This window comes from Artibeus jamaicensis, unplaced genomic scaffold, assembly GCF_021234435.1.
Source record: "Artibeus jamaicensis isolate MK-2021 breed Jamaican fruit bat unplaced genomic scaffold, CSHL_Jam_final contig_519, whole genome shotgun sequence".
Lineage (NCBI taxonomy): Eukaryota > Metazoa > Chordata > Mammalia > Chiroptera > Phyllostomidae > Artibeus > Artibeus jamaicensis.
The window spans coordinates 35,246,620-35,273,072 of NW_026521871.1; the positions used below are offsets into that span (position 1 = coordinate 35,246,620).

At 38.5% G+C, this 26,453-nt stretch overlaps 1 protein-coding gene and 1 non-coding gene across 3 annotated transcripts; one reads left to right on the forward strand and one right to left on the reverse strand.

Annotated features, from left to right (window-relative positions):
- Nucleotides 1-15,400, reverse strand: SGO1 (shugoshin 1). 2 transcript variants are annotated; one of them, XM_037143983.2, is made up of 8 exons: nucleotides 15,244-15,400; nucleotides 13,024-13,172; nucleotides 12,747-12,943; nucleotides 7,282-7,355; nucleotides 5,574-5,632; nucleotides 3,367-4,182; nucleotides 1,052-1,241; nucleotides 1-834 (listed from the first exon to the last, which is right to left on the reverse strand). In XM_037143983.2, exons 2-8 carry the CDS (start codon nucleotides 13,163-13,165, stop codon nucleotides 717-719), a joined length of 1,596 nt encoding a protein of 531 aa, XP_036999878.2. In that variant the 5' UTR covers nucleotides 13,166-13,172; nucleotides 15,244-15,400; the 3' UTR covers nucleotides 1-716. The 2 variants fall into 2 exon arrangements, with proteins under 2 accessions (XP_036999878.2, XP_036999877.2); XM_037143982.2 differs by having other exon boundaries at nucleotides 5,565-5,632.
- Nucleotides 15,401-26,022: 10,622 nt separating this feature from the next.
- On the forward strand, nucleotides 26,023-26,126 carry LOC119048431 (U6 spliceosomal RNA). The gene has a single exon (XR_005082334.2). It is a non-coding gene; the product is annotated as a U6 spliceosomal RNA (small nuclear RNA).
- Nucleotides 26,127-26,453: the final 327 nt, after the last annotated feature.

A 26,453-nucleotide genomic window follows, 5' to 3' on the forward strand; every position in this document is an offset into this window, starting at 1 on the left:
TGAATGTCAAGAATTTATTTTATTTATTTTTAAACCCTCACCGAGGACAGACTTAATGATTTTAAAAAGAGAGAGGAAGGGAGAGTAGGGGGAGAGGGGAGAAACATCAATGTGAGAGAAAAACATCGATTGGTTGTCTTGTATGTGCTCCAACTGGGTACTGAACCCGCAACCCAGGCATGTGCTCTGAACAGGAATCAAACCCGCGACCCTTCGGTTTATGGGATGACTCTCCAACCAACCGAGCTACTGTGGCCAGGGCAAGAATGCATTTTATTCAAATATTATATAAGGTGTTTCAAAAGATCCTCAGCATGTTTTCAACAATCATTCTAGTATTCCCCACTTAAGGGAAAAATAAAAGTACCAGGAACTTATAATTAGAATATCTTATTTGAATAATTATTAATTTCCAAAGTGCTGGTATAATATACATTTTGATTAAAATGAAGGGTTTTAGGCAGTATAAGAAATATATAGTTGTGCTTAAGTCCAATTATTTACATTTCAATGAAAAAATAAACCAAATCTATTAAAGGTTTAAGAAAAAAGGTCACATTTGAAGTATAGTCTTCGGGAAATGTTCATGATCTATAGTCCCGTCAAGAGAATATCCAAGGGCAAGAGTTCAACCCACTTGTGTGCTACCTTGCAGATTCTCTCTTGGAGCAATAGAAGGGGGTGTGGGATGATTCAAACAGCATCCAACAAATGCTTCATTGTACTTTCTTCATACTTTTTTTTTTGGAACTGCGTCTGCAATCCTTTTTTTGCTTGAAAACAGGCGAATTCAAGAAACATAAATCTGTAAAAGGGTCTCCTCTTCTTAGTTTCCTATAAAGGTAAAAAGAGTTCTTTAGCATCCCAATCAATACTAACTTACTCTTCGGTATAAAGTTATTGTAAAATATGCCGGTGTTAATATTCCCACTTCAGCTTTTTATAAATTTTTTTTAATTTAAAATAAGACTCACTCTTGAACAAAACTCCTTAACCTTACCCTCCCAAAATGTTCCATTGAAAGTTGAGTTCCCACAAATTAAGTACTTACGAAGCAAGTGTGGGTTCCTTATAGTTCACACTGACTGTGCACCGACGCTTAGGCAGAGACACTGCTGGGCTTTCTTTGCTCTTTCTTGGAGAAAGAGAAAGTTTTTTCGTTTTCACTTCAGGATGCAAGGGGACATTGGTGACATCCTTCAGGCCACAATGAGGTGACTGGTGAGTTTCAGGTAGTGCGCCTACAAAAACAACTATTACTGAATATGGTTCCAGAAAAAAAAAAAAAACCTCACAAATTAAATGGTATGCAATTAAATATTCTAAATATATACAAAATCCAGAATTTTAGAAAGTTTTTTAAACTTTCATTTTTTATCCCAGATGACATGGGAATATTAATTATTGTAGGTGTGAAGAATGGATAAATGGTTTACTAAAAGTTAAAATTCTTGAAAATTAAAATACTTAAAATTCTTCTAGGATAGCTTGGGCATAATGAATTAGTTTAAACTATGGAATTTCTTTGTGGTCACACCTTGCTCTTCAGAATCTCCTTCAATACCAAATTTTATCATCATGGTTCTTGTAGTCATAAATCCATCTAAACTCACTCTACTAGATAATTAGAACTCTAAATCACAGCCTCTTGTGTAAACCAGGAGAAACAGGGTTCCCTCTAGTAAACCTAGTAGGTTAAGAGTTACCCAGTATTTTTCCTATCATAAGCATTAAAATGATTCTACTTTGAAACTACATCTATGTTGGGTGCAGGTACCCAGCATACAGTAAAGACTGAAAGACAGTCTCTTCAAAGAGCTTTAAAAAAATCATTCCCCAAGGAAAACTAAATTATAACTATAAAATGACTTTATATTTAGTAACCCTGTTCTCTGGGGTTATCTGGGTTTCAAATATACTTTTTTGTCCCCATGTAAACAAACTGTACTATACTACTTATTCTAATAATTTTCAGTTTAGAAAATATGGTTAAGCAATAACATTAGATCAGTTGCCATGTCCTGGAAAGTTTAATGTATATACATATCCCCCAGGGAACTTGTTAAAAAGGTACAGATTCTGATTCAAGAGTAAGGGGTATAATCTGGGATTCTGCAACTGTAAGACCTCTCCAGGTAATGCTGATCCTGAGTGTCCAGAGCCCATACCCTGAGTAACACTATTTAGAATGTAGTTTCTTTCAAAACCTTGTAATAAAAATTTTCCAATGTACACAAAGATGGAGACCATAGTACAGTGAACCCAGTTACTCAGCTTCAACAATTACCAACATTTTTCCAATCTTGTTTGATTTTTTCTAACATCATTACAGCTTATTTTAAAAAAGATATTACCATGTTATCACCACCTAATTGGCTGACATTGGAAAGTCACTTAACATTTAAGCTTTAGTTTCGTTATAAACAAAACAAACACGATAACACCTTGACTTTACAGTTGTTCTTAGGATCAAACAAAATAGCACGGCAAAAATTTGAGAATGCTACAACCTGATTGTGTATGTTATTTTTACCAAACTAACTAAAATCCCCACGTGAGAATCTTCATGGGCAGGTGCAGGATTGTAATGCTCAACCTTTGAATCATGCTGACTTTTGACCTAACAAAGGTTTTTAGATGTTTTACAAATATCTTACAAAAGATTACTAAGAATACTAAACCCATCAATTGAGATTTTGGTCTTATTAGGCCACCGTCACTATCTAGAAAATTATTTAAAATCATGGTTCCCATCAAATTGAATATAAAGTAAAGTCACTGTATGACAGATCACTGGATTTAGGTTTGAATTCATTTTCAAGGTAATGCTTCAGGTGTGTATAAAAGATATTTTAATTCAACCGCACTCCACAAAAAACGTTTTGCCCTTGCCTTGGAAGGCTTCATTGACTTGAAAGTAAAAATGCTTCCTCCTGAACAAATAGTATTTGTTCTTTAAAAAAATGTTTAATTCAATTTATTGGGGTGATATTAGTTAACAAAACCATAGAGTTTCCAAGTGTACAATTCTATAATATACCATCTGTATACTGACTGTACTGTGTGTTCACCACCCACACAGTTAAGTCCCCTTTGGTCACCATTTATTCCCTGCTTTATCTTCTACCTCCCTCCACATTTGTTCTTAAAGAGGATTTAAATGAACTTAAAGCAGTTGAGAGCGACACAACTGTGCTTTCCACCCCCAGCCCCCCACTATTTAATCAGACTGCTACTTCTCCCAAAGAGCAGATGGCAAGTCTCTAACCTCCCCTGAAGGGACAGATGGTAAGTATAGTATATAAGATTAGGAGTGATCATTTATCATAAACATTAAAAACGCAGGCAAACAAGTAGATTACTTACTGGTAGGAGTTTTTGTTGCCTGAGAACCGTCCAACTCTTTTTCATCCGTGGATCTTAGTGCCCTCTTAGGTCGAGGCCTGGTGACTGGACTCCTACATGAGTCACTGCTGACACTTGGACTGTACTTGCAATTGGGCAAATAGAGGTCATCAGACTCGTCTCCAGAACCACTTGATTCACAGCTGCTCACTTCAAATATATTGCTGTTTTTTTCTGTTTTAGAATCATTGCTCATTTTTTGTCGAAAAGGAGTGAGATGAACACCTTCTTCTGAATTAAAATTGTAAGCATCATTGGAAGTGATAAAATCATCCAACTTTGTTTTGGAAACAGGTTTTTTAATTTTACTTTTGCTGCCTTTATATTTAGACACAAATTTTGCTTTTCTCCTGCTGTTAGCTTTTCTCTTCTCTTCTCTTTTTCTCCTTTGTGCATCTCTATGCTTATTTTTAGTTTGTTCACATTTATTCTCTAAAATGTCTTCCTTTACGTTAGCAGATCTTTCTGGGTGAATCAGCTTTGGTGATGAGTAAATTTGGTCCTTGTTCCATTGACAAACATTTTGTTCTACATTTTGAGACAGGTGCATGTTTACTAGTGCGTCTACAGATCTAATTGTTTCCAATCCAAAAGACTGCTCCAACATAGGACTGACTTCAAAATTATCCAAGGTGTTGATTTGGCATAGATTGTTAAACTGTTTATTTAAATTGCGACGGAGAGATACAGTTCTCGGTAAGATATTATCAGTAGACTTATCTTCACCTGAATCCAAATCAAATCCCAGTCTGTCTTGAGGAATAGTTGGCATTTGCTCTGAGAATTAAAAAAAAAAAAAAAGTAAATGAGAAAAGTAGTTTTACTTAATGAAAATTTTAATTTCAAGGGTTTTAGAATTCAAAGTTAAAAATAGAATAAATGAAAAGTCATTCTGTGGTTCCTTGACATCTATTGTATATAAATAAAAATCTGGGGCACTTAACATTACCATCGATTCATTTGGTGATGATCAACTGAGTGCTTATATCTGACCTATGGAAGAATCTTATATAATGAAGTGGCAGTTAAGGCAGAAGCCGTATGTATTTCTTCCACACTGGTTCAGTGAATGATCTACTATCTCATGCTATTTTTCTAAGTTCAACCCTTAGAACTGGCTCAATTTGAGGTCACTGTCATGCTTAAGGTATGAAAAATAAAAGAATCTGGATAGTAAAAAAAAAAAGAATCTTATATAATCTTCAAAAAAATTCTAACCTGGGGTTTTATGTGTCCCTCATTTAAAAAATAACTAGTAGTTTACCTATGTGTATAGGATTGAGGGGAAAAGAACCTCATATTTCACAGTAGGACAAAGAAAGTGGGAGCTAAGTTGTCTTGAAAAATGAGTAAAACTGGGATAATTGGAAAGCCTTTCAGGTAAGAAATACAATTTTTTAAAAGATTTAATTTATTTACTTTTAGACAGAGAAGATGAAAGAGAGAGAGAGGGAATGAAGCATCAATGAGTGGCTGCCTCTCGCATGCCCCCCACTGGGGGACCTGGCCTGGCACATAGGCGTGTGCCCTGACTGGGAATCAAACCAGTAACCCTTTGATTCACAAGCAGGCGCTCAATCCAGTGAGCCACACCAGCTGGGGTAATTTTCTTTTCTTTTTTTTAAACAAAAGTGAGGATATTTGGTGCTGCTTTATTCAAATGTTTTACTCTCTTCAAAGCTTAGTTCTAATACAGTATTGACTGATATTTGAGAACAGGGACACAATTTAAAAGTAGAAAGAAAGGCACGGTTTTGGAGGTCACCTTTGAGTGTAAACCTTCACTCTCACTATCTCCTAATGTCTTAGGAGATACTTTTCTTCTTTGAGTCTCTATAAAATGGGATTGATTGTACCTATGTAGCAAGGTTGTTGTAAGGGGTGAGACAATATATGTAAAATGCCTAACACAGGGCTTGACACATTGTAGGACTCAGTAAATTGCAGTCATAGTTATAGCTGAGGTTTCTAATTAGAGATTTGGCAAAATAAATGGATGGAATTTAAAACTGTTATTACTCTGTGTAAAATAAACAGATTTGCTCTGAGCAGAAGAATACCAGGCAAGATTTTAAAAGTAAAGGAAAATTTGAGAAATTTAATTATTTACGTATTCTCAAAGACCTCACTAGCCCTTAATCATATTTTCAGATTTTTACCTGAATTACCTTCTATTTGGAATGATTCTCCTTGTTCCAGAGGGTGAGCTTCCTGAAGAGGGGCTTGCCTTAGAAAAAACATTGAAAACAGAAATTTAATTAATAATGATATAATAAAAATAAATTTAAGATTTTCTTAAAATTTTAATTTTCTTTAGCATTATTTCATAATTCCATTCTAAATCAGTACATCTATTTTATGTCAAAAGGAAACCCAAGCATTTATACTGATTACATGGAGGCTGATTTGTTATGCCTGATATTCAACTCCTACTGGAATAATTAACATATCCAATTGGATAGTTCCTCCTTAAACATGCCATAGCTCGTAATTTCATTTAACTGGAGAAACAGCCAATCAGAATTGACTTATAAAATATATTAAAGAAATGCAATTTGATTACTCAACTCTTTAGGAGCCTGCTTTATCATTAGCTGAGTTGTACATTTTTTTCGGTAGTACCTGCTTAACTACTGACTAATGCTTAACCACTAACGTCAACACTGTTCATGGTTTCTTAAAAAAACCTTGTCCCTCTTTGGTGCATGGACAAAGAAAATTTTTTTATTCTCTAATACTGTTACTGGCTGTTTTGTTCTAATTATAACTTTACTCTTTATTTCCTGTAGAGTATTTTTACTTCTAGACATAAAATTTAAATACAGGTTTAGGCAACAGGTTTATGGTAACAAATTAAACAAAACAAATTAAACAAAAAACAATTTTAGAAATTTTATAGACTACTCAACTACCTCCTTTTTTTGCCTGCTACATAAATATTGTCTCAGGTGTTAAAGTTGAACAGTTTTAGAATTAATTATTAAAATTAATATGGGGATACAAATCTTATTAGTGATTACTTCAGTAAGGAGGAGGGGCATGGGCTCAAAAGGGATATGAAGGGATGGTTTGTGGCAGTAGTTCTACTTAAGGACAATTATGGCCCCCTGGGGGGCGGTCGGCAATGTCTGTAGACATTTTTGGTTCCCGTAAGTCAGGGAGAGGAGTGCTACTGGCATTTAGTGGGTAGAGCCAAGGGAGATGCTAAATATGCTTTAGACAGCCCTCCACAACAAAGAATGATCTGGCCCGAAACGTCAGCGTTAAAACTGAGAAACCCTAAGCTGGGGTGCTGGCAATGCTCTGTATCTTCATTGAGGTTTTGGTTTGACTATGTATTAGTCAAACTCACTGAACGTGTAATTAACATCTGTGCATTTTCCTGTATGTAATTACATCTAATAATTCATAGGCAGACAAATAAAGTACACTTGATCCAAGAGATGGGCAAGAGGGTATATGGGATCTGACTGTACTTAAGAGTAAATTATTTTAGCGAGACAGTGTGACACTGCTGTTAAATGTAGTATTTCCTTTCTACAACAGACTATTTGTAGTACCAGCAAATTACCATAATTTGAATAACCAATCTTGCTTACAATAAAAACTTGGTATAAGAAAAATATAACTGAATGGAATAATTTAAAAGCTTTTATTCCTAGACATCAGAAAAGTAATTATAAGAAAGATTTAGTATGGTTATATGTTATATAACAGAATTTCCACACATCAAACTTTCTTAACTATATTCTCAGTAGTAAGAACATCAGACTGAAAATATAACAATCAATGTGATGCAAATTTCCTTCCATAAATGGATCATGGAATTACATCTCTTTTGGTGTTAGTGAGCATAATGAGGAATTTGATACTAACGGTAACTCCTTTGCAGAGAAATCCCCGGCACTGTCACTATTGGGGTCTATTCCAGAGGAACTCACTTCATGATTCTATAATGTATTAAAAGAAAGAAACCACTAGTAAAATATTCATAACAAATCATTTATTCAAAAATAAACAATTACTGATAGTCTATTAGGGTGCCAGGCACTGTTGTAAGATACTAAAAACAAAAATTTAGTCCTACCCTCTTAAAACTTACATTCTTGTATAGGGAGAGAAAAAAAATTTAAAACACAAACATATACATAATTTCAGATAGTGTTAAGTATTATGAAGAAAATACTCAGGGTGATGCGACAGAGTAATTGAGGCTCTTATAGATAGGGTGACTTTTCATCAGAAATCTGAATATAAAAGAACCAGACATTGAAAGAACACGGGAAAAGAAAGCCGTGGAAACAGCAAATACATGATGTAGGAAAAGCCCTGCTGTGTTTAGAAAAGGCCACTGTGGCTGGGGGTTAGTCACTGGGAAGACCAATAAATGTGCACGCAGAGGGCAGATAATGTACAGCTGAGAGCCATGAGTTTGGATTGTAGCCTAAGTCCAGACTGAAGATCAGTCTGGCTACTGTGCGAAACATGGACTGAAATGAGCTGTGGGCTGAAGGCGTTAGGCAGTCAGTACAGTAAATGAAACAAGACATGGTACTAGCTAGGACTAGAATTCTGTGGCTATGGAGGTGACACCAGGGGGAAGGTCTTGAGATAATAAAGCGTGCTCAGACTGGATAGGGGTGGAGGTGAGGACAGTGAGGCAGAGCACTGCTTCTTATGATTTTGAGTAGGACAAAAGGGTAAAGCTGTTTTACTGAGATGGCTAAGACTTATAGAGGGAGGTAGAAGTATACAATATCTTTGTTAGGGAGGGAGTTTTCCTTTGAGATCCTTTATAATTGTTTAGGTGGATATATATTGTGTGTGTAGGTCCTGAGCTATAAATTTGGAAGTTATTAGCAGAACGTCAGTATTTAAAGCTAAGGGAGTAGATAAGATGGGTCTAGGACAATTGACATTTAAAAGAAGCCAGCAAAAGAGACTGACATGGAACAGGCAGACAGAACAAAAACTAGGAGATAAAATGGTATGAAAGCTAAGAGATCAAAGTATTTCTAGCAAAGTGAAACTCTTGTGTTGTATATTACTTCAAGGTCAAGAAGAAAGAGAAGTGACCACTGAATTTGGCAACATGGAGGTTTGGATGGTCTGGACACACAGTGATGAGATAGAATGACACTGATAAAGGCCAGATAAGAGTGAGATCAGAAGTGAATGGAAGCTGAGGAAGTGAAGACACTAAGTGCTCTGTTCCCTGCAAAAGTTCTACTGTGAGTGGGAGCAGAGAAATAAGCAGATAGAGATAAGAGAGGTTTCATTTATTTTCTTTTCCTCTGAAGGGGAGAGATTCTAAAACACATTTGTATGACAGCTAGAATGATTCAGCAGAGGGAGTAAATGGTGGTAGAGAGGGCAAACTTTCAGGGGCAAAGTCCTAGGGGAGACGAGAGGAAGGAGAGGACCCTTCTGTCACTGCAACAAGAGGAAGGATGGAGAACACAGGTATAGATAAAGGCAGGTTGTAGACTTGTGTTAGGAAGATAAGAGTTTAGGACGATTCCTTGGAAGTCATTCTAATTCAGTTTAGTTGTTTTTTGGGGAATTTAATGCACATACAATATGCTTTTAATGTTATGAGTAGGTTAAAACTTCATCAGAAACAAAACAACTAGCAAGTTAATCCCATTAAAAGTTTTAAATTTATTATCAGTATAGTTAATGTTTTAAACTAGTATTATTACTGGGTATATAAAGGAGATATACCTACAGAGTGATATCATTAAAAAACAGATTATTGCCCTGGCTGGTGTAGTTCAGTGGATTGAGCATGGGCCTGCGAACCAGACAATCGAGGTTTGACTCCCAGTCAGGGCACATGCCTGGGTTGCAGGCCAGTTCCCTGCAGGAGACTCATGAAAGGCAACCATACATTGATGTTTCTCTCCCTCTCTCCTTCCCTTTCCCTCTAAAGATAAATAAATAAAATCTTAAAAAAAAAACAAACAGGTTATTAAAGTGATCCTTTATAAAATGTAGGGAACAAAAGGCTATTAGAAATTAATTTCTGATAGATTAAAATATGTCCTTATTAAAGCATTTTAAGCTTCTCTATGACTGCTGAAGTGACTTGCTGAACATGGAGGCACAAGTGTAGACTAATGGTTAAGAATGAGATGTAAGCAACATATGGCAGAAAACAAATATGCTGATGTTTGAAATGCCAAGAATACTTTTGCCACTAAGAATATGTTTTAACAAATACTCAAAAATCATTGATAAATATCACAAGGCCTGCAATAACCAGAGTTTTGCCCCTAGTGGTTTTGTAATTATCTCATGAGATAGTTACTTTATGTTATTCTATGTGTGATTTTAGCAAAGACTTTGGAAAGGGAAGAGGGAGATTCCAGTCTTTGGAAGAATGTTTTTCCCACTGGTTGACAGAAAAAGGAAAATAAAAAAAATTAGGAAAGCTTATAATCTGAAGAAACAAATGTTATTAAATAATCTACCACATGAAGGTAAAGAAATCATATTTAATCATTACAAAGATAATTCTCTACTACACTATACGAATATAATGCATTTATGTGTGGATATATATACATATGCGCGCGCGCACACACACACACACACACACACACACTCTCTATCACACAGAAAAAATGTGGAATCACCTTAGTTGCAGGGACGCAAGAACTCTCACTGACTCTTCTCAACTGAGAGGTGACTTTAGTTCTTCTCTCAGGTCCATATCCCTCCCTAATCCCTATGGGTCTGGCTTTCTTCTCTCACCTCCTGCTAACATAACCATCTTCACTGGCACGGCAAACAAATGGTCCCCCGGGAAGAAAGGAAAATGTTCTGTTAACACCTGACACTCAACTGCTCAACACTGCTTTTCTCTTTCTCTGCCCTGTGAGTTTCCCTGGTAGTGGCTTCTGGTAGAAGGAATGACGAAATGGGCTCATAATTACTCTTCTCGGGATTAATATATGATGAGACACAGAGAATATCCTGAACCAGGACTTCCAGCCAAGATGGAGGCGTAGGTAGACACACTGTGCCTCCTCGGACAACCAAAATGAGGATAACTTAAAACCAAAAAACAACCAGAACTGACAAAACTGAACTGTATGTAAGTCCAACAACCAAGGAGTTAAAACAGACACATTCATCCAGACCGGTAGGAGGGGTGGAATCAGGCAGCTGTGTGGAGAGGGATCATGGGGAAAAAAAGCAGTGGCAGCAGGTGCGAAAGTTGGCAGTGGGCGAACCTTGGGCGCAGGATGGCAACGGGCAGACCTAGCGAGGTGGCAATTGTGAAGCACAAGGCAGCTGGCGGACTGGGTGGTCCCACATGTGCACGCAGATAAACTAGGCAAAACTGGGGAGTGACACAGACTGCAACCCAGGGTCTCAGCGAGGGGAAATAAAGCCTCAAAACACTGACTGAAAACACCTGTGAGGGCTGAGGTGCTGGGAGAGATTCCCAGCCTCACAGGAGTTCGTTGGAGAGACCCACAGGGTCCCAGGATGCACACAAGCCCACTCACCTGGGAATCAGCACCAGAAGGGCCTAAGTTTGCTTGGGGGAAGCCGCGGAAAGGACTGAAATCCGACAGAGAGCGGAGCAAATGCCATTGTTTCCTCTTGGACCGCACCCCCACATACAGTGTCACAACCCAGTAACTGGGATGACCCACCCTGGTGAACACCTAATGTTCTACCCCTCATATGTAACAGGCATGAGAAGAAAAAAAAATGGCCCAAACGGAAGAACAGATCAAAGCTCCACAGCAAATACAACTAAGCAATGAACAGATAGCCAACCTATCAAATGCACAGTTCAAATCACTGGTGATCAGGATGCTCACAGAACTGGTTGAATTTTGTCGCAGATTAGATAAAAAAATGAAGCCTACACTAAGGAAAATGCACAGGGAACCAATAGTAATAGGAAGAAAACTGGGACTCAAATCAAGGGAGTGGACCAGAAGGAAGAAAGAAACAACCAAACACAAAAGAATGAAGAAACAAGAATTCAAAAAAATGAGAATAGGCTTAGGAACCTCCAGGACATCTTTAAACATTCTAATATGTGAATTATAGGGGTACGAGAAGGAGAAGATGAAGAGCAACAAGTGGAAAACTTATTTGAACAAATAATTAAGGAGAACTTCCCCAATCCGGCAAAGGAAATAGACTTCCAGGAAGTCCAGGAAACTCAGAGACTCCCAAAGAGATTGGACCCAAGGAGGAATACATCAAGGCACATCATAATTACATTAGCCAATATTAAAATGAAGGACAGAATTCTAGAAGCAGCAAGAGATAAGGAGATACTTATCTACAAAGGAGTTCCCATCAGACTGTCAGCTGATTTCTTAAAAGAGACCTTATAGGCAAGAAGGGGCTGGAAAGAAGTATTCCAAGTCATGAAATCCAAAGACCTACATCCAAGATTGATCTATCCAGCAAAGCTTCCATTTAGAATGGAAGGGCAGATAAAGTGATTCTCAGATAAGACCAAATTCAAGGAGTTCATCATTACCAAGCTCTTATTATATGAAATGTTAAAGGGACTTACCTAAGAAAAAGAAGATAAAAAAGATGAACAGTGAAAGGACTGCAAACTCACAGTTATTAACAACCACACCTAAAACAAAAGCAAACTAAGAGGACAGCTAGATCAGGAGCAGAACCATAGAAATGAAGATCACATGGAGGGTTAGCAACAGGGGAGTGGGAGAAGGAGGGGGGAGAAGGTACAGAAAATAAGTAGCATAGAAGGTGGGGAGAAAATAGGGGGAGGGCAAGAGTAGTGTGGGAAATGTAGAAGCTAAAGAACTTATGACACATGGGAGGAACGTGGGTTGGGATACAGTGTGCACGGTGGAGGGGAATGAAGGGGATAAAATGGGACAACGATAATAGCTATAAATCAATAGCTATTTGGTTTATATTTAAAACTATAAATATAATCAATAAACTATATTTAAAAAATATCCTAAACCAAGCTTTCTCCATGTCTGTTATATTGTGGCCGTCTCTTCTCTATTACCTTGGACACAAACAGAATCAAATTAAAAACATGGACAGAAAAGTATTCAGGATATTTCTAGCCTGGGAATTAATGTGTAATCTTTATTTAGCCAACTAGTAGGTAAAAATAATTCTCTAAAAGAACTTAAATACATCCCACCCCCAATTAAGGTAGTTCATATAAAACTCCACTGGATGTAGCAAAACTATATAGAAAAGCTAAGATTTATAGCACTGATCAACAGCTACCAGTAATTAAAAACATACTTGATGTAAACTAATTCATAGCTTTACCATTTTTTCTCTAAGATATTGACCCCTTGTAATGAAAATACCTGAGCAGGTTCTTCTGTTTGTTGAGAAGTAAGTTTCTCTTTCAATGCATATAACTGATATGTGAGGTAGTAACATTCTTTTCTCAGCTGTAGGATGATGTCTTGGGCTTCTCTCACTCTGGATTTTTCATTTTCCAGAGCTAAGACTAACATTTTGTTGTTGTCTTGGTAGTTTTTTAGCAGTGTAGAAGTGTTGGCTAAAAGAGGACCAAATTTTTTATTAGTTATTAAATCTAAACTTAAAAAGTGATGCAAAAGCACAACAAGAAAATCTTACTGATTATTTGGCATGGTGGAGCTATAAAAGACTTCCGTTTGCCAATCTCAGCTAAGTTTTTATTCCTTTTCTCTTTCATCCGTTTCTTTATGTCTTCAAGACTATCTTGAAAGGACTTTTTGAGATTCCTTTCCTTGGCCATCTTCTGCCTAGGAATTAAAAAAAAAAAAACAATACTTAGTTTTTATAAAAGATAATATCTGATATAAAACAAACTTAAAAACACAAGCTGTTCATAAAAAATGATTAAATACAGACTTAGTAACTGAAGAATTAGCTCAAAGTATGTAGCTAACCTGGTAATCACCTAGGTTGTGCAGCTTTTAAATCTTGTTAATATTTTGGGCATAATATTGTCCTTCTTGGTACTTTATAGGAAAGGTTTTAATAAATATGAATTTCCAACCCAAAGATTGTACTATACCACTTGTTCTTTAACAAATATTCATGGGAGGCTTACCATATAGTAGGCACTATGGGAATGCTTAATATTTTATTTTGATGTTATTATTATTTATGTTTCCTATAGCCAATGTTTATGACCAACACTTAATGTTAATTTGGCTTATCACATTAGTTCAGAGGCAATCATGTATCTGGCCTTCATGTTCCAGTTTTTCTCTATATTATTATTTTATCAAATTAGATCATGGGATTACTTCTCTCTCTTCCACAATTTTTTAACCCAATATTAAAGATATGAACACACTCTCAAGAAAGTCAAAGTGATCTTCAGAGGTTTTGTTAAATTATGCAACACTATATACAATTTTAACAGGCTATTATTACAATGATAAAGCCAGAACCAGCAGGAACTGGGGCACAGGAACATGTCAGTTTTCTCAAAATTTTTCTAAAACTCAGGGCTGCTAACACCCAGTGCATTGTGAATATAGCAAATCAGACATTAAATACTGACTGTTTTATAATACGGTTAAAGTAGCAAAACATGCATCGACAGTGGAATATGCTATTGAGTGTAATTAATACATAAGTACACTCAAATCTTTCAATGAGGTAAATCAGACAGGCTTCAGTATTCTGCTACTAAGCATGTCAAACTACTTTTCATGAACAGTTACCCTACATCGCACTTTTGCAGATCTTAATATTGCAAAAGATTGTTTCCTACAACAATCTATGCATACAATTTTCACTACAGAGGCTATACCTTCATCTCCTCTTAGTCAAAAAATTCCTGAAACTTACATATTCTTGAGAATTTTCTCCAGGCCTTGCTTTTTGTCTATGCAGTGTCTGGGGTCTTAAATTTAGATATCCTAGGTCTCACTTAAATATTTCCTTTCTGCCAATATCAATAGACGATACACTGGGGTGTTCCCAGCAGAGAAAACACAGCTATTTTTAAAGCACTCACGTTAAGTGAGTTGTGTAGGACAATGTACCACAATGCAGTTTTTGAAGTTCCAACTGGAGATGTTTGAGAGCCCTGAGGATTAAATAACAGATCAAGTTAATTTAGTTGTGGTACTTAAAAACCAAGTGTTATCTTAAAAAAATACTTATTAATTTAATCAGTAGCATAAAAATTGCTGTAACGTTTTCCTGTTGAGGCCGATGATGGTACTAACAGGGGGTGTGGCGGAGAGAGCAGGAATGGGTTTGGTTACAGTGCGAGGCGACAGTCTCGATCTGTATTGGTAAGGGGTCTGGATTAAAAAAAAATACGTAGAATATTTGATCTCCGTCACATTCTTTCATTCACTCCTGTTGCTGCGGCTCCCGGAGGGGCACTGGTCAGGCCCCCTTCCCCAGGGCGACCGACCAAGCAAAAGCGAGGGGATGCACAATAAACCGCTGCAGGTTTGAGTGCCCTTAAGCTGAGCCTGCCTTTTAACTACTGTAAACACTTTATCTGCACATCACTTAATTCACGTCATTCTACAAGGCAGGAAGTTCGGCTCTCCATTTATTAGAGAAGGAAACTGGATCATTGGGAAGCGCGGGTCGGAGAGCAGGGCAGAGAAAGACAGTCCGGTCAGGCCGACTCCACAGACTGAGTTTTCGGCCACTGAACTTAAAACGGCAGATAGACCCTCGTCGGAGAGGAACAGGGGTCACGACCCCTTCACCCACAGCAGAAAATCCTGAGGTCCCCTCTTTGTCCCAGGGGCTTCGGGAAAGCCCGCGGACGAGGGTGGGTGCGTTGCTGGAAAGGGCCAGGAGACCCGCCTCCCGCAGGTACGCCCACTACGATACCTTGGCCACCACTTCTGCCGCAGCTGCTTCCCTCCTCACATTCCCAGGTTCAGCGAACTTGTCCCGCGGACAGCACTCCGAGCTCCCGGACCTCCAGGTCTAAAGCACAGTCTCTCGTCAACCTCCTACTACCGCCACCACATTCGAAATTCGCATCCACGCTTACCCATTGGCTGGTGGGAAGGCGGTCACGTGAGGAGACGGCGCTACCGCGCACGCCGGCAGAGCCCCGCCCCTCCGGGCAACCTCGGGTGACGCACTCTAATCCAGCAACCACATCCGGGCATCCGAGTTCCCAGTCCCGGGAGGGCGGAGCCTGCTGTCAGGCTCCCTGCACTTTTCGGCTCTGAGTTGTTGGCTTTTAGGGGTGGCGCCCGGACCTTTGTGGGGTTGGCCTTTTAAAGCTTCCAGAAGCTTCCTGTTTCTTTAGTTTTGCAGTATCTCCTCTTCGAGCTTGTGCTCTAGGGTTCCCTCTTGTGAGAAGAATCTCCGTTGCTTGGTTGTCCGCTCAAGCAGTCGAACTGCAGCACAAAGGCAGCTTTTAGGGAGCAACAATAGGGAGCAAGTTTTGGATTAACGGGATATTATTGGGGAAGTGGCAGATATCTGAAATATTCAGCTCCAGGTTTTTTCTCTTGCCCGGCTACCTCTGGCTCTTCAACCCTCAGGAAATGGCACCAGCATCCATCCAGTTCCCGACCTCGAAGTCTGGGGAATCTTTCTTATTAATTTTTTAATTCTCTTTTAGCCTTTCATCGTCCAGTCCAGCCAGTTCTGTCAAATCTACTTACTACGTATTTTTCACGTCCAAACCTCACTATTCTCCATCCCTTAATCCAGCCAACTTTCCTTCTGTGAGTTGCTCAAGTACCTACTCTCACTGCTGACTCCACTCCCGTATGTTATCCATAGAGTGGCATTTTGACAAAGCAAATATGATTAACTATGAAACTTATATTATGGCTGCCCAAGCCATTTAAGAACTCCTAGGTGTTTGGTACTTTAAAGAGCCTCATGGTTCCTGGTTCCACCTCTTCTTAATTTTCTTTTATTTACTTGTAATTCTTCTTCCTGCTTTTGCCCATGCTGTTTGTCGAGAAGAGTCTTTCTTCCCCCTGAGTCCCACTTACTTTTATGCATGCTGCGGGTGTCACTGCGCAGCTAAATTCTTCCAGAGCCTTATCTGTCCCCAAAGCTCCATTCATAGCCTGCTTTGTGCTTCCTTAGTGCCATGCACGCTCCCCTTGGTATTTCTTGTGACACTGAATTGTCATTCATTGCCTATTTACTTAAGTTGCAAAAGGGTAGGAACTATAGCTTTCTGTTCATAGTTAGATCTCTAGCACCTGTTTAGCAGTTTGAAGCTGGTAAACAGTACTGGGAAAATAAAACAATGGATAAATAAAACCTAAATAAGAGCTTTGAATTTAGGCCTTCAATTTCTTATAAAGTTGTTTTCTAAAAGATAAGATTTAATTAGTGGGATAATCACATTGTAAGGTATGCAAATGTTGAACCGATGTATTGTACACCTGAAACTAATATAGCTAATATAAAACTGTATACCAACTATACTTACATAAAAATAAATTTGAAAAAAGATAACTAACACTTACCCCTTCACCCTAGTTTAAGCCTCACCTCAAACCTTTCTGGTTTAAGTGGAAGAAATGAGAACTTCCTTCTCTAGCCAACAACTTGTTCTCCAAGGGTCATCAGCTTCCTACACCTGGGCAGTGTGGGTCGTATGCGGAAGAACCAAGGAGGAAGGAGCAGAGAGGTTTTTTAATCACCTGAGGCTAGAGGATATGAAGTGAAGGTGAGAGCAGGGCTGAGTTCATGGGCATGAGACCTGTTCTCAGAAAGGCCCTGCATTTGCTTTAGTGCTCTGCTCTTGCCATTTTGAAGTGCTTAATAATTTATCTTTGAACTTACGACTTGTAAGTGAAGTCTGATGAGACAATGGAGCGTGCACATGAATATAGGAGTTGCAGATAATATGCGTGTCCATCCCTGCCTTTTGCTGCCTCATTGCTACACCATGTCCAGGATGACCACTAAGTGGCTTCCATGACACACTTACTTGGGACAATGTGTTCAGAAGGGCTTCACACTTGGTTTAATGCTCTGCAGCCTTCTTAAAATTCTTAATAGTTTTATCTTTGAACTGTACTCACTTGGAATCTCATTGAACTTTCATGCTTTTTAGCCTAAAGAGATTATTAAAATCTAATCTGAGATTCTTTATTACCAGATAAGTTTTAAAAACTAAAGTTGACTTTATGGAGTCAATAAAACCCCTTGGATATTAGTAAAAGTTTAACTGAAATATATCTAAAAATGTGCATAACTAGTCTGGTTATATGTATTTAAAAAACTAGGCCAAATTTAAAAAGAATAGACATATTTCACAAATAAATTAGTTAGAATATCTTTGATAAAAATGGGGTGACTAGAGAAAAATGTTTTTCAATAGAAAACTATTGTGCACCCATTTTCAGATTCTAGTCCTCTTTATTGTCTTTGAGGTTTTTTTATCTACCTACAAACTGGACTGGGTCCTGAATTCTTCTAGTTTTCTCTAATATCTGGCTACAAATCTCCAAACTAACATTTCTAATTTTCTCCCACCCAATTGTAGTGACTTGGAATCACTAAAAACTAACTCTTCTTTCCCCCACATTCTAACTAGCTAAATGGGGACAACTCAAAACAAACTTCAGCGCCATCACCACAACAGATCATGAATGTGCCATATTCATGCCTAACCTCTGTGTAGACCTCTCAGAGAATTCACCAGAGCACCCTCGCATTACCAGATATTCAAATTCCAAGCAGGAAAATCCATCAGGTCAAAACTGTCATCCTTATTCTGCCATCTAAAGATGTTTGAACTCAAAGCTAGAAAATTTAGACTCAGAAACTAAGTTCATAATTTGCTCCAGCTACTAACCTTTTTTGTTTTCATAGAAATACCTCTTATTAAATACCTGGTTACTCAAACCATATAGTTCTACTTAGATGGAAGTTCATCTGTGATATCACCTCTCGAAGTTATGTTTGTATAGAAGAAAATAGTATACACAGGGTTTGGTACTATTCGTGGTTTCAGGCATCCACTGGGGGTCTTAGGACATATCTCCCTCCTCCTACCCACTTCGGGGGGACTAGTGTACTTTAAAAATCCATAGTGGAAGCAATTCGAAACAGGTAGTAATTAATCATCACATTGGAAAGTGGTTATTCCCCTTATCTCTTTTCTAAAGTATGTTATTCTCTTCAAATATTGGGAATTACTTAATTGTTATGGTTTGACTGTTTTCCCCCAAATTCACATTTTGAAATCCTAATGCTCAATGGGATTATATTAAGAGGTGGGGGTCTTTGGGAGATACTTAGGTCATAAGGGCAGAGTCCTTATTAATGGGATGAATGCTCTTATAAAAGAGACCCCACAGAGCTTTCTAGCCCCTTCTGCCATGTGAGGACACAGCAAGAAGTCACCATTATGAACCAGAAAGCCCTCACTAAACAGTGAGTCTGCCAATGCCATGGTCTTGGAATTCTCAGCCTCCAGAACTGTGAGAAATAAATTTCTGTTGTTTATAAGTCACCCAGACATGGTATTTTGTTATAGCAGCATAAATGAACAAACACACTTATTAAGAGAACTAATTCATAGCACATTGATAGTATCCTGTGTCTAAAGAGGAAAAGGTATGCATGAGGCTTAATCTAGTTGAGAAAACAAGGTCCAGACCTATGGAAAGTTGTATAACAATCATTTTATCGTGAGAAAGCTAATCACCTAAGATATTAAGAAAATGATTATTGCTAAGTGAGAGTTAGAAACTGAATGTTGCTAGTTAGAAAATTAAAGTGATGAAGTGACTTTAATGAAGATTTTATTCATTCACAGAACAAATGTATTTTTAAACACTAAAGTAGACACTGCTCTTGCCTACCTGATATCCCTTTTTGTCTTTATAATAGAATTTCTATATTGTTAGGGTAGCAATGTGCTCAGTGATAATAAACATTTGAAACCTCCCTTTCACAGGAATGGCTAATGTGAATGGAAGAACTTGTATAAGGAACTATGTAAATTCTGGGATGTAGTTTCTTAAGCTTGGAGTTTAAGAAGAGTCTAATTCCTAAAGCAACTGTAGCAAAAAAAGTTTTACTTTTCAAGACACAATTTCTCATGCGGAACTTTCTTGTTTCAATGTCTTTCTTAAAATGCACAAGCTGTTTGAGGACAGGGGCTGTGTCTATTTTGTTTTATATCATATCCCAGAAGAGGCAAAAAGAAATATTTGTTGCATGAATGATTGAATGAATGAATGAATGAATGAAGGAATGAAGGAAACAATGACCAAACTTTGTGCTGAGAAGGATTCTGAGTTAGTGCTATAACCTGGGGAAATAACATCCTTGTCAATTTATTGTGACAGTCATAGGTATGCCATAGGGGAGGAGACACAAATATGCCAGGGATGTGTCATTTTTATTAAAGCTTTGTTATTAACACAGAACATAATGTTATGCTATTTTATTGTTAAGTTAGATTTTGTTATGCTTTGATGTAATGAACTAGTGAGCACTTATATATCAGTAGAACAGTCATAAGCATTAAAGAAATAAATAAGAATGTTAAAGTTGGAATAAAATTAGTTGGCTTTGTTCAATCTGTTTCAAATTATATGTTTTGGAGGTTAAGTGACTTATTGAAGGTCTTACAGTTTCTTGAAGTGATTTCTTGCGTTTTTCCCCCGCAACATGTTCTTGCCTCATCTCATTAACCGCCTCACCTCACCTAATTTAACTACCTATTACAGAGCTATATGACTGGTTATTCTAGTAAAGGGAGAGACAGAGGCAGTATTTTCTGAAGTTTCGGTTGCTTTCTTCATCCAATCTCCTCTCACATCATTTTTATTAAGTGAAGTTAATAGTAAGTACACAAAGATTGAAACTCTGATATAGCTGTTCTTTTCATTTAAAAAAAAAACTTTCTGAATCATACACACTCAACTATACATTCTTTAAAATTTTTATTTATGTATCTTTAGAAGGGAAGGAGAGAAATATCAATGTATGTTTGCTTCTGGTGCATCCCCTGCTGGGAACTGGTCTCTCCTGGGAACTGGCCTGCAACCCAGGCATGTGCCCTGACAGGGAATCAAACCTTCATCTTTTGGTTCACAGGCCGGTGCTCAATACACTGAGCTACACCGGCCAGGGCTTCAACTATACATTTTGATTAGAAACATATTTATTTTACATTCATTTCTATTATGCAAAAATATACCCAAGTATCTACATTGTGGTTTTCCTTGGAAATCTTCATTGCATTTGATATTATTTTCTAATTTCTTTTGTGAACAACTTGTTTCAAACAAACAGGATTTTTCCTAGCCCCGCAACTGCTGAAAGACTAGAATGGAAATGTGCGCTGAGAGAAAGTAATTTTTGCCTTAAGGTGGCACTGTGTGTCAGAGTAAGAGAGGGGCTGACAACTGAATGGCAAAGGAGGTGTGACAACTAGAATATGATTTCTAGAGTACTCAAGAGATGCCCACCGAATTGCAAAGCCCCAATTACTTCTTAGATTTCTGATGGCAGTGCTGTTAGACTAGCATGGCTGGTTACATATGCAATGAACCAGCTTCTTGTGCAATGTGTGACAATAGGAAAAATAAGAATTTATTCTTTTCCAGAATTTTTGTGTCTTAATATTATTTTGCTCAACTAGAAGTGCAATGTTTATTAATAGCATCACAATTTAGTATGGAGTTATAAAAATAACATGGTCAACTCTAGATGTAGATCACACTATTAAATTGCCCCAGGTGCGGAACATTAAATTGTGAATTATTCCTATTAACAGTGGTTGGCGAACTGTCAGATTGGGAGGGTGGACATGTGCACGGAGGGAAGGTAAGTTTTGCTTTACTGGAGAAACAGTGGGATGGATGGTCAGATATTAAAACTTTTTCAACTGGGAAACTTGATAAAGACACAGGCATAGGTCTTGGCTTACCTCATTGAACCTTGACTTTACCACTTTATTAGTTCTCCAGGTGACTCTGATATTTAGCAGACCTTTATGTGCATAGAAATCACCTGGGGGTCTTGTTGAACTGCAGATTCTGACTCAGGAGATTTGAGAACGAGCCTGAGATTCTGCTTCCAAGTGTTGCCAAGGTTGCTCGTCTAAGACAGTGGTTCTCAAACTAGGTGCGCATTGGAATCACCTGGGGACTTTAGACATTTCTGTTTAGTACCACCCCTAGGTATCTTGATTTGATGAGTAGATAGATGGAGTGAAGCCTAGACACTAGTGATTGTTAAAGGCTCCCAGGTGACTCTAACATACAGTTAAGTGTCAGAATCACTGCAATAGGTGATCAATTGGAGGACACCCAGTCTTTGGCCACTCACCCTCTTGACCACTTAGGTTCTAACCCCCCTCTTGGAGACTGATCTACTTTCCTGTCTCCACCTGGGAACATAGTCGTTACACCTCCCTTCTCCATCTTCAAGGTGGAGGGGATTATGCTGCCCATTGAAACACTGCCAATGAGATCAGTGAAAAAAAAAAAAAAAAGCTCTTCTGTTGTGTCGGAGCTCAGTAGCCTGAGTGCCAGCAGGTGGATAAGAGGTCTTCCGAGTAGGTTTTCTGAAATAGAAAGATCTAAATCCAATATTTAAAATCTGGTTTGTACTGGTCAAACCTGGATGATTGGTCTAAAGAGAACTATAGCTTTAGGGTATGCATATTCTTAGCTGTCTGTGTACAGCTTGGCCTGCTGTTACAGAACTCCTGCAGCTTCCAGATGTGCTCCATGACTTATTTTATCCAGTTGCCAGAAAGTTTATCTTCCTGGAGGCTGTTCTGTACGTGGTTGACGATGGCCATCAGGATAGTGGAGAGAACCACGACCTGGATACACTGGGTCAGGCGAAGGGTGAAAAGCTGGCGCCAGCAGGCCTGCACCTGGTTGGTATGGCAGTGCTGCCCCCGGGCCTGGATGACTGTGACTGACCCGGCCCGGTGCAGGGGAAGGAAAAGCAGCAGAAGGTACACTTGCAGATGAAGTGAGCGTTGAGGTACTCTCGAACTGGGATGAATGTTGTGAGCCTAAATATGATGTGATCATCTGAAGGGAGAAGGCCTTTGACTGGTCTCTGCTGATGACATGGGCGTGCCCTCCTCTGCAGCCGAAATTATCTGGTTGTCCCTGGAGATTCCAGCTTCTGTGTATGTAGTACTTCAGCCTCTTGCTGTGTCCCCACTCTGTATTGAACCGGCACCTCCATATCTGTAGCCATGGGGAAGCAAGATCATCAGAGAACCTCAGGATTTGACACCAAAGCGGCCTAAGCAGGTAGTGTCTGCAATGACCCCGGGGGGGGGGAGGGCGAGGTGTGGGGAGGCCTTGCCCCCAGGGATGGTGGATGGCTGGAGCTCCAGGGGCACCAGCTCACAGGAGAGTGGGGAGACAATGCAGCAAGCTGGGATTGGAGTCAATGTGGGTGCTGAAAGGCGAGTGTTACTGTTTTTGTCAGTGTAAAGTCAGAATTCATAACCCTGCTTTCACCAACGCCATCTTTGCACTTTTTTTTAAGGATGGAAAAATTGCTTTATGAAGGCTTAAGAAGCACTGAGTATAATTAAATTGTAGTTCAGAGTTACATGCAATTTAGTAATAGTTTAATTCTCAAATAAAAGTTTTAGGTGAGACCATGAAATTTCCTAACACTTGATTTTAATACATTGCACTAATTTTCTGAAACAACTTAGGGGAACCAATCTCTTACCATAGATGGAGTATTTATGAAAAATATGGCATCAGGTACATTACATAAGTAAATATATAAGTGCATTCCTCCCAAGATTATATGAATGAGGGAACAGGTGTGGCGTATCTCAACAGCAGCACTTCAGTGCAGACTTTGAGACTTGGATTTAATAAACACTTGTCAACACATGGGGTTTTTGGAAAAGGAGCAGACAGCTTGTTTTCAAAACCTGAAGTTTTCTCAGAACTGAAATCAAAATGACAACTGTCTCAGAGGAGGCAAAAAGGGAATGTGAACTTGGTGCAGATCAACCCGGCCCTGCTCATTTATCTGGTGAAGGCGCCAATGGATAACCCTGCACTGTATGTAGGAACATCGGTGCCTGAGTTGGTTCCAGCTGTGATGACTCTGCGTTATAGGCAGACAGCTGTGTCTGCAGCCAGATGCGGACAATGATGACCGAGCCACAAAAATAACCAAACATCCCTCATATCCTGGCTGATATGAATGACGGGTGCTTTTCTAAGACCAGTGACAGCTTTAGCCTCACTCTATACTCACCTTTTAGATAAGAATTATTCAGCTACTCAGTCATAGAATTATCCCATTTCCTGATAACATCCAGTCCAGAGCAAAGCCCTGCTTTCTTGAACCATCCTCTAAATCACCTCACACAATCCCAAATCCTATACCGAGTCCCTTCTAATACCTCTCACTGAAACGCCCCATGTTTCCAACCGCGTGTGTTCTTTACTGTTGCAGCAAGTCAAGAAACCCAGCTGTGTTCCGCTGCAGGTGAGTCCCCACTAGTGTTTGGCTGGAGAACATTCATGAGCATAAGGAACGTTCTGTGGGTTTGTTCCTTTTCCCACCCCTTTGCTGTTAGAATAAAAAGTTTGAATTTTTTATGTTCTGTTATATCTGATAGCTGATGTCTTGATACTTGTAAGATCACGACATTCTGGCCAGGTTCTTCGTTAAGATTGTAACCCACTTCTTTGTCTCTTTGTGTCACCAGATTTTTTCAACGATTGAGAAAAATCTTTGTCTTATTAATTGTGGAGTTTTTCTATTTGTAGCCAAAGTGGCTTTTAAAAAATTTTTATTTAGTTATTTTTCAAGTACAGTTTTTTGTCTATTTCTCCCATCCCAGCCCCCCCCCCAACCCTGTCTCCCCACCTCCCTCCCATTTCCTCCCCCCCACCCCAGTCCTCATCCCTGTGTCTTTCATACTTGTTCCTCAAAATCCCTCCCCATTTTTCCCCTTAAATTCCCTTCCCTCTCCCCTCTGGTCGCTGCCCACTTGTTCTCTATTTCAGTGTCTTTGTTTTTATTCTGTTTGCTTGTTTGTTTTGTTGTTTAGCTTCCTGTTAAAGGTGAGATCATATGGTATTCGTCTTTCAATGCCTGGCCTATTTCACTCAGCATAATGCTTTCCAGTTCCATCCATGTTGCTGCAAAGGGTAGTAGCTCCTTCTTTCTCTCTGCAGCATAGAATTCCATTGTGTATATGTACCACAATTTTTTGATCCATTCATTTACTGCCGGGCACCTAGGTTGCTTCCAACTCTTGGCTATTGTAAATTGTGCTGTTATGAACATTGTGGTGCATAGGTTCTTTGGTATTGATGTTTTGGGATTCTTGGGATATAATCCTAGCAGTGGAATTGCTGGGTCAAAAGGCAGGTCGATTTTTATTTTTCTGAGAAAATTCCATACTGTTTTCCGTAATGGTTGTACCAGTCTGCAATCCCACCAACAGTGAACTAAGGACCCCTTTTCCCCACAACCTCTCCAACATTTGTTGTTTGTTGCTTTGTTTATGATAGCCATCCTGACTGGTGTAAAGTGGTATCTCATTGTGGTTTTAATTTGCATCTCTCTGATAGCTAACGATACTGAGCATCTCTTCATGTGTCTCTAGATATTCTGTATGTCCTCTCTGGAGAAGTGTCTGTCAAAGTGGCTTTTTAAAGCGTGTTTGAGATTCGTAGTTGGTCCACATCTGTGAGGGAATTCCCAAAGGAACTTTGATCTTGTGCATCCATGGGTGAGGATTCCTGGGTGATGTCCATGGTTCATTACCCTTTTGTGGACAAACTGCTGAAGAGTGACATTTTTGCACGTAGCTTCTTTTTCAGTTAATTCTACCTGTAGAACACAGTACTCAGCCATATTGTGTAGCCAGTAGATTTATGACATTTTTTTGTAGGTACCTACTTTCAGTGGCTCTCAGTATTTGAAGGCAGTTGCTGGGGTGAGACATGCTACAATGTTATCCAAGAACCTTTTTTTCAGAATTACACAAGCCTTCATAAGTTGAGTTGCATATGGGTGTAACACACATTTCAAGTAAAAAGATAATCTTTGCATGCATTTTGTGGTCTGTTGGCATAATTAAAGCAATTGTGTATTCATCCTTCTCATGCTTCTATTAAATTAGTGCACCATTCTCTGACCCGTCTAAATTTCTGGATGGAAGTCTCTCCCTTTTGTGAGTCAGCCAGTCTGGGAGGTCAGAAGAGCTGAAAGGAGGCCCAGGGGATTATTATATAAAATGAGCTGCTAAATGATAACTCTGATGTATCATTTTATCACTCTTTGGGGATCAGAATTAAGGTGGGGTAAAGGAGAAGGTCTAAGGAAGAAAAAAAATTGCACCTAAAACTGTTATCACTTCCTTCTACAAAATATTTTAAATATTGAATACCCTAAAGTCACCCCATTTTGATACTAATAGGGAAGAGAGAGAACCAGCAATGTGAAAAACAATTACTCAAAACAAGATTTTGAGTGTCTTACAGAAAATCAATTCTGTTTTATTTCATGAGAAAGATACAAACATTATCTTAGATCTTAGATAATATCATAGATATTAAATGTAAAAAAGTTTTAAATTATTAAGTCTCACGTTTTAAGAGTGGGATTGGCTTTACGATCTGGAAATTTAAAAAAATATTAGTGAGATCACTACTGTCTTCGGTGGCTCATACACTAAAATTGGAGCGAGATAGAGAAGATTAGCACGGCTCCTGTGTGAAGGTGTCACCCAAACTCGTACAGTGTTCAAAAAAATAAGGAGATCACTGAAGGTGTTCCTCTGAGCAGCTTTATAAAGAAGAGGACAAGATAAATATCTATAATCTTTAATATTCTCATGTTAAATGTTACTCATATTTTAATATAATCAGTACATTATTATGACTAAATGGAATACTTTAAGACTAGTATTTTCTTTTGTCTCATCTGTTTAAAGGACTTTTTGTTGTTGTGACTATATCAAATTTTTAACATTACTTCTTTTCAAACAATTTCAGATTTACAGAAAACTTACAAAAGTAATGAAAAGATTGAAAGTTCTGTATATAGATTTTCCAGTTGTTAGCATTGTCTGTTTTTGCATT